The 9,411-nt window shown below is 34.0% G+C and overlaps 1 protein-coding gene across 1 annotated transcript; it reads right to left on the bottom strand.

Annotated features, from left to right (window-relative positions):
• Positions 1-1,877: 1,877 nt before the first annotated feature.
• Positions 1,878-8,532, bottom strand: LOC114283302 (uncharacterized). The gene is made up of 8 exons (XM_028226125.2): positions 8,397-8,532; positions 3,974-4,276; positions 3,871-3,890; positions 3,175-3,756; positions 2,764-2,844; positions 2,510-2,718; positions 2,239-2,458; positions 1,878-2,156 (listed from the first exon to the last, which is right to left on the bottom strand). The coding sequence occupies exons 1-8, from the start codon at positions 8,530-8,532 to the stop codon at positions 1,878-1,880; spliced, it is 1,830 nt and encodes a 609-aa protein (XP_028081926.2).
• Positions 8,533-9,411: the final 879 nt, after the last annotated feature.

A 9,411-nucleotide genomic window follows, 5' to 3' on the forward strand; every position in this document is an offset into this window, starting at 1 on the left:
CTTTAAATCCACGGTTTCTCATTAATTGTTTCAACTGACTTTCTAATAGAACAATTATACAAATGTATATGTTGCAGAGAGAGATTATTGACAAGTACATAAAGGATGAGAAGCCAACTGTCATCCACCCTGATAAATTTCAACAGGAGACAGAGAGCGTCATCAGCAGCCCACAACAAGAAGACACGTCGTAAGTTCATCAATAACAAAACATTGTTATTAAAAAAAAAAAACGACGAAACCAAATTATAATATTTTGTTTTCAAAATGTTTTTGCAGACTTGATTGTGGAATCATTGTTTGCTATATCATGAGGCAATATGTTTCCAAAAATAACATAATGCCTACTTTTTCCAAGGAAGAATGCAATCAATTGAGAGCTGATATGTTAACTATCTTCTTGACTGACCAACAAGTTGCTCAACAACAAATACCTGATGAAGACATTGATGACTTGCCTCTGCAATAATCAACAGATCTGGAATAGAAGAAAACAAAAGGAAACACTGATTCATTTGGTTGTTAGAATGTCAATACTTCATACATTTTGCTTGTTTGCTTGTTACAGTGTTACCTGTATTTTGATGATTTTGGTTCTTACTTTTCTCCAATGAATATTACAATGCTTCGTTGTTACAAAGTTATGGACAGTGCTTGGTTGTTACAATGTCAAAGTTATGGACAATGCTTGGTTGTTACAATCTCAAATTTGCTTCAATGAAACATTTAATCTTTTTTAGCCATATCGTTACCAGATCTGGCTTTTGATATCAGTCTTGTTATCCAAATTTCATTCAAAATATTGATTCTAATCTGATTATTTGTGTTGAATTTAAAGGTTAATAACAGGTTTAGAGTCACTATACTGATAAATTTATTTTTTATAGTGTTTTGTTTACCCTGATAAATTTATCACTATTTCAACAAACTTATCACCGTGAACACTGATAAATTTACCACTGTTCAAACAAAAAAACCAGCGACTCTCTCTCTCTCTCTCATTCTTTTTCCCCAATTCAAGTAAACAAAACACTATAAAAAAGAATAAAAAATTCACCTAATTGAAAATTAAAACACAAGCACTATTACATTATCCAAATTGGAAATTAAAATACTGTTACAATTTGTAGATATTCCCAACTTTGAGAATGAATGTAAGAACATGCCATCCTTGGTGATTTCTGAATAATCAAAACCATTTGATACTTCAGTTAAACAACTCAAACATGCAAAGCTAGCTTCTGAGTGACCACAAAACAGTATGCAAACTGAGAACTTGTTACTAAACCAGATAAACAAATTTTTTGCTTTTTGAAGCAGTTAACACAGCAGATATGCAATTATGTATTCTAGAGATTTGATTTACACCTTTGTATTGTGAAAATTTTTCCTGGGAAAACTAGATAACTCCAGCCAATGATAAATTTATCATTGTAGAAAAGAACATTTGCTTGGATATGATAGTGATAAACTTATCAACCACTGGCATAAATATAATAAACCATCAACTCTTCCCACACAATAAGTGATAGATTTATCATTCTTCAAAATAACAAAATTCAAGAACCACATTAATGGTAAATTTATCATTCTTACAAAAAAATAATCTATCAACTTGTCCAAACCAACCAGTGATAAATTTATCACTTTATAAAACACCAAAAATAACAACTACATTTAACCCAAATCAAATAACATAAATCTGTGAAACTTAATCCTGTAAAAATATCAGCAAAAAATATAATTTATGTTCAACAAATTCCTCAATCATTCAATGCGAGTACCAAAATGATATGTCTTTCAAAAAATACCCAATCATTCAATGTAAGTAACACCTCTCAACTCTCAACAAAGTAATTCAATTAAAATCAATACAACTAAAGCAAAGCTTCTTTACATGTCTTCCGATTATGAGTTCCCATCTTTCCACACCTACTGCACCTAATTCTCTTGATTTCACCCTTAGAAGGTATTCTCTCCGTTCTTGGACGTCCAGCTGGTCTCTTACAAAGAGGAGGTAAAACAACCTCATCATCAACAACTACATTTGGCTTCCACATACTAGGAACTGGATAAACAGAATGTGAATAAGAATCACAATAACTACTAATACGGTAGTAATCATCAAGAAAGCAATTTAGATCTTTCCCACTCCTCTTTATAGCACAAAAACCAAGTTTGCAAGGAAAAGAATCAATTTCCCACTCGACAAGAATAACAACGTTTTCCAATATCAACCATAACTGAATGATCCAATTGGATTTCATAAATGTCATCGCTACATTTCTTAACTATCCATGCTTTTGTATCATTAAAAGCTTCTTCTAACTTTTTCTCTGCAAAAGGAGAAACAATATGATTCCACTTATTCCCAACTTCTCTCCTTCTTGAAAATTGCTCCATTAGTTTCACCCATATAGCACCAACAAGACTAGTTGAAAACAAATGGCGTTCATCCCTAATTCATGAATTAAAAGATTCCGCAGCATTTGTGCACATTTCATCATACCTCTTGCCTTGAAAATAAGCGTTACACCAACACTCATTAGGCAAATTCTCAAGAAACTTCTCAACACTACAACCACAACGACCCTTAAATTTTTCAAATAGCTCATTAAACAACTCAATAGTAGGAGCATATGCACATCTACTAAAAAGAATAAGCAAATACTCTTTAGATTCACGACTCTTCACTAACAAATAAGTCTTCAAGTTTGTCTTCAAATGCATTAGACAAAAAGAATGAGAAGAAAACAAAAAGACCTCAGCTAAAGCTTTTCGCAAACCTCTATGTCGATCAGTAACAAATGCAATATCTCTCTCCGGAGTCAAAATACCTAATAACTTTGAAAAGAACCAATGCCAATTGTCATAATTTTCACTATCAACAATAACAAAACATAATGGATATAAACCAACAAACAAAATATATATACACGTTATCAATGACAAATAAAAAAATTACAAAAAGAAAATCAAAACACAAAGTATATAACATATAGCACTAGCCATAGATAAATTTATCACTGTATAAATATAAAAATTTAACAAAAGTATACAGCATAAATTTATCACTAATAGATTGACCATACCCAATAATCAGCTCTCTCCAGTAACAAAAATGATAGAATTATCACTGTTTCAATAATAATAACAAATAGACACAAAATATACCTTGTTACCATCTTTTGCCATAGTAGCCAATAAACAACCTTTGTGTCTTCCTTTCAAGAAAGTTCCATCAAGCATCAACACAGGCCTACAATACTTGAAACCATGAATACATGCCTCAAAAGCGAAAAATAAGCATTTGAAATGTCTTCCTTTACTATCAATATCAAATTCCATATCAAAAACACTCCTCGGATTGCAAGCATTAGCGGCATCAACATACCAACGAAGATCGTCAAATGATGATGAATAGTCACCAAAAACAAGACCCCTTGCTTTTTCAACACCCATCCAAGCTCGCCGATGAGAAACTTCTGTTCTATAATAGTCCTTGAAATCACAAACCACCTCACTAACCGATGTCAAAGCCTTATTATGAATATCACTTGAAATTAGCCCACCAATCATACTTGAAGTCATCCTAGCATGTTTAATTGTACGAAAAGAAGATCCACAAGTATGAACATCATCAAATTGTTTAATAACAAAAGCTTTACTATAATTTTCCACTCCAGCATGCACGCTCCATAAACATCCCAAATCAGCCCTTCTCTTATAATGAACAGTGACACGATCCTTATCATTCTTAACAAAATCAAAATTAAAACCGGAATGAATAGAATACTTTACAACGCATCTCGAAATTCAATAACTTCTTGAGCAAACCTTTGTCCCACTCCTTTCATACAATTAACCCACCCATCGGAGAGTAAAGGTTTCTGTTGATTTGAATAAAATAAAGGCAAAAAATTAGTTTCACAAACAACACTACTACTACTACTACTACTACTACTAGCTTTACCATCACAAGTCATATAACCTTCACCCAATGAACAGCACTTTACAAAAACATCAATACGATGAATATCACAAGAAAGTGTCAGTCTAACCATAACCTCCAAATCCTCTTCACTTTGTAGACCACAATAAGAATGCCCAGGCATTGAATACAATATATTCAAAGAACTACCAACTAACTCACTCCACTTTGCACACAATTTATATACTAAATCCTTGAAACTAAATCCATCATTATACTTGATAACCAATGTCACACCTCTAAACTTGCACATAAGAAACAAACAATTCTCCATCACTATAAATCCTGCAACAAACAACAATTATATTTCAGCAAACAACTCAAACACCCTAAAACAAAATCAAATACAGTGATAAAATTATCAATCAACTCAAACACATCAAAAAACCAACACTGATAACTTTAACAGTTAACACCACCAAAGACCAAGAACAGTGAATAAGGCTTACACTTATTAGACATGTTAACTCGATTTGAATCTTACCATTACATTATGCAACCTTTTCATCTTCTATTCCCATACTCACTCATAAATTTATCACTATTGAAAATTTTAATCCAACAACACCCCCAAAATACACAGTGATAAAATTATCATTGTATAAAATAACAAACCAACACCTGTGTTCAATCAACACAATTTCGTAACCAAAAAAAATAAAAATCTAAAATTCAATCAACATATACATATCTCAAAACTTTCAATATCATGATCAAAACACAAATTCAATCATAATAGAAACAACAGAGTAACAACAATATCACCACAAAATCAAAATCACCAACTCAAACTAAAAAGAACCAAAACATTGAAATTGAAATCAAAATCAAACATACCAGTCGACCTAACTCCACAACATCGCAAATCAGAAAAAGTAACGATATACCAAACGCGAAATCACAAATAGGAAGAATCACCAAGCACGTAATTGCAAATCACAAATCGCAAAGATACACCAAGCGCGAAATCAGAAATCACGAAGCTCCACAATAATACAGTAGCAAATCGTGAAGTTCCACAGAAATCCAAATCACAAACACAATATTTTGATGGAAAATCCAAACAGAAACACGCCAAAACAGGGGAGGGGTAAAACGGTACAAAAAAAAAGGCTCAGGACCTGTTGGTGGACAAGAGCAAAACTCAGGACTAAGAGGGGAATAAGTGTAAAAGGTAGGACCGGCCAGTAAAAAACCCAAAAAATAAATGCTGTATGGCCCCATCTATTCATTAGATGGCCCAAGTCTCTTTCTTCAAACCAAAAAAATTGTCAAGTGATATGGGCCCCATCTATTCATTAGATGGTCTAAGAGTATCTCTATCAATTCCCTTATAATAGCTTTTTGCTATTATAAGGGTTAATTCTTCACAAATTCTTTCCCAATACATCCCTTATACCATCTCTTAAATTTAGGATTGCTACAGTGACTCCCTATTTGTAGGAAGTCACTGTAGCTCCCTTATATCTGATAAATTCTTATTTTATTTCATTTTAGGCGTAAAGGAGAAGTCCTCTAGATGTCCCCTCGGATGTCCGTGAGTGTCCTGTAACTGAAGAAGAAAAATGCTCAAAAATGACTTAACTGGTCATTCACCCGAACGTTCGACCGGTCGACCTCCCGTACATTTGGCCCCTAGCTTCTACTTCTGTTGCTTTCTTCTGTAATCATCTCTATTAGCTTTGAGCCTCCATTTGCTCAAGCACTGCCTTTGGGACTTGGGACTGGGGCATCTCATTTGCTTAAGCTTTCACACCTCTCTCTCTCTCTCACACACGCACACACATTTGCTCAAGTATTGCCTTTGAGTCTCATTTTTTACTTTATTTTATATTGTTTAATTATTTTATTATTAAAAAAATATTAAATTTAAAAATAATTAAAAAGATTATTTTAATAAAATAGAGAAAGAATAAGGAGGTTTTTGGAGAAGGTAGATGAAAAAGTGATTCCTAAAATAGGGAATGAATTTTTTAATAATATTTTACGATAAAATTTAAGTAAGCTGATAGAGATGCTCTCAGTGTCTTTTTTCCAACCCCCCCCCCCCCAAAAAAAAAATTACTAAACATAGAATAAAATATAATTAAAAGTTCACTTTTTTTTTCTACTGCAACTTCAGAGCAATCATTTTTAGTCAAAGAAAATTGTTAAAATTAGACTTCGCAACAGATAGAAGTTGAATTTTTTATGGACTTTTTGCTTGTGTACATTGAAATAGAAATTGTTGAAAATTTTACCATGGAGTTAAGCATGAAGACTTTCAAGATATGAAAGAACGTCGAATTTCACTTTGATAGATGATTGAGTTGATTTGTATAAATAATTATTTAATACATGAATTTACTTTTATTCATATATTAAATTCACTAAATATATGATTGTTTTATTTTTTACGTACTAATTTAATATTAAATTTTAGTTTATTTTTTGAATTCAAAAAAATAATAGTTTATATCAATTCATGTAAAAAAATTATTCATGTCTTGACCTCCGCAAATGAATTTCTAGTTCAATCCCTGATCGTGGATCATGTGATCATGGATGTGTAAGTCTAGCAATTATACTAACAGTATATTTACACAATTATCATAATAATAATGATTATAAACAATAATCTATATAAACAAAAATGAGAGTATAAGAAAATATAATTGTGAGATTTTGGGAATCACATTGTTACTCTCTTAAATTTGCTTTACCTCCTTTCGTGAAGGTACAGCTAGAGTGGCAGTTCTAAGATTAAAATCATGGTGCTCACGATATCTCTTTCAACTATGTCACAAACCAAAATTACTCAAAATATCAATATAGAATATAGAGAACTCTCTTCAGAGCTTCACATTTTTTAAATCACATTTTCTATTACCACTTTTGTGTATTCTCAAAGCCTATCTTCCCTCATAAATATGGCAAAGTATATATATATATATATATAAGAATAGGTATAAATATAATTAACTATCAATTAAACTCATATTTAATATCATAATTATCTTAAAATAAATCCACATAATATGATTGTAATGACAATATAAATTTTGTAACTTTAACATAATTATAAATATTGTAACAATTAAATAATAAAATTGTTTAATCATAAAAACTAAAATTGTTTAAATAATAACTTTAACATAATTATAAATATTGTAACAATTAAATAATAAAATTAAAATTGTTTAAATAATAAAATTTTGTAACTTTAACATAATTATAAATAGTGTAAAGGAAAGAAATAAACCTTCTCGTATAATCCTGTTGATCAAGTCTGCGCTCCTCCGTACGACGTCGCTTTATTACCTGAAAACACAAACGTGAGCTAGCCGGCGGGTGTGTGCCAGAAACCTCTCCGATGCCTAAGTCAGTAAGCTTGACAAATAGACAAAAACTCTGTGTATCCAGAAAACAAAGTTGTGTTACCTCTCCAAAGGTAATGTTTGTGAGCTTTTATAGGTTTTGTGTGGCACAATCCTAGTAGGACTTCTACTCCTCCATGCAGAGTCCTCCTAGGATTCATACTCCTGAAAGATAATGCTTATCCTTCAACACCCCCCTCACTGCTTAAACTAAGTGAGATGGTTTCTACCATGGCCGAACTCCAATATGACCAAAGTAATTATGATCACGCCGAGCCACAGAGTAGACCGAACTATCGTTAGTTCGGTTCTACCTTCAGTGTTCCTACTCCAGTTCCTCCATTGTCAACAGTGTTAAGTCTGAACCGATCTAACTTCTAGCAAGGCTTTTAGACCGAACTAACCATACTGTGCCTTAACCGATATAAGTTCAGCGCATCCTTAAACCGGTCCAACTACAAAGCGTCCTTTAACAGGACTAATATCAAGAGTAACTCGGACCGGTCTACCTTCTGGTCTTGAGATTGGGCTAACTTTAAGCCTCTTCAAGACCGGAGTAACTTTATGGCCTCCTTACTTAGCCCTTCGTATTGAGGCCCATAAAGGCCCAGCTCGGCCCAATTTTGCATGTAAATTACCCTCTCAATTGCCCCTTAATTCCATCTGTGTAGCATGATAGGGATTACCTGTCTATAAACCGGGCTAAAGTTTTACCTTTTCAACCGAGCTAAAAAAACCCTTTAGCCTTTCCAGCTGAGCTAAAACTCTCTCAGCCGAGCTAAACCTAAGCCGAGTTGTGCTTGTCCGGTCACAACGTCCCTTCAATCACAGAAACTAAATCGATTATTATCCCTATGACACGTGGCATGCTGACATTGGCTTACTGCAGCTGTCGCGCCGCCCTCGTACTCCGCAAAATTTGAACAGTTCCCGCCTTTTGCCCCTTCTCTTTCCACAAAACAACCCTTTCATCCTTTGAATCACCCTCATCGATCATTTTTACTGTTTTCAAGCTTTTCTCTCTCTTTTTGCCTCCATTGCACTTTAACCTCTGAGCTCGTGTTCTCCATTGCTGCTGCTCTCATCTCTAGTTCTTGCTTCTTCATCTGGTAAGCACTGCACCTCTATCTTGCTTTCCTTATTTTCGTACTTTGTTTTGTGGTCTTTGCATTTGCTTTCTTTCATTCTTGGCACACTATTTCTGTTTTTGCAAAACATATATTCTTGCTCCACCTTGCGTTTTCTAGGAAAAACTTCATAAGAACCTCATGAACTTCATGAAGTAATCTATAAAACAGTGTTTGATCCACAATTACCATATAACCGAACTAAAAAGTAGTTTATAGTCAATGTTCTTCTATCAGAGACTTTAACCGAACTAGTACTCCATGTTGGTACCAGTAGTTTGAATAAGTCAAACCACTTCTTGATAGACCTTAGCCGAGGTAAACGAACCGAACTAAGTCCGAACGTAGCATAATGAAACCTTATCGTTCGACCGAGCTAGGTCTTTGGGGCTAAGCCAGCTTTCTAAGTTTTTAGACCGAACTCAGAAAGCTGCCCCTAGAGGCTTAACGAATCGCTTTGCCAAGACCGAGCTATCAAACCGCCTACTTAATCCAAGCTACTAAGCATCTTGTTGAAACCAAGACAGATCCTGTAACATCCCACACAGCCGAAGTAGGACTCATATTCTTGCTTTTATTTTGTAGCACGGTCCAATGACCTGTGCTTAACCCCTTTGTTTTCCACTTTGCAGACTTAGGTTGCCCAGGCACTCCACTGTGCGCCCAACTGAGCTACTGAGCACAATTTTGCGACCGAACTAATTTATCCATAACTTAAAAAATAAATGGGGAAGTATAGGTTTTTGGTAGAAACCCCTGGTGGTCTGGCCGAATTCCGAAGGGATTACAACATCCCTGACGACGTCCAGCTTATTATTGCCAAACAAGATACCCTTCCATAGGGAAAACAGGGCTATGTACCTTTCACCCTCCTATCAATAATAGAAACCAGACTAAGATTCCCCGTTCAACCCTTGATTTGTGAATTTCTAAGACA

This window comes from Camellia sinensis, chromosome 12, assembly GCF_055761805.1.
Source record: "Camellia sinensis isolate YWXY chromosome 12, ASM5576180v1, whole genome shotgun sequence".
NCBI lineage: Eukaryota > Viridiplantae > Streptophyta > Magnoliopsida > Ericales > Theaceae > Camellia > Camellia sinensis.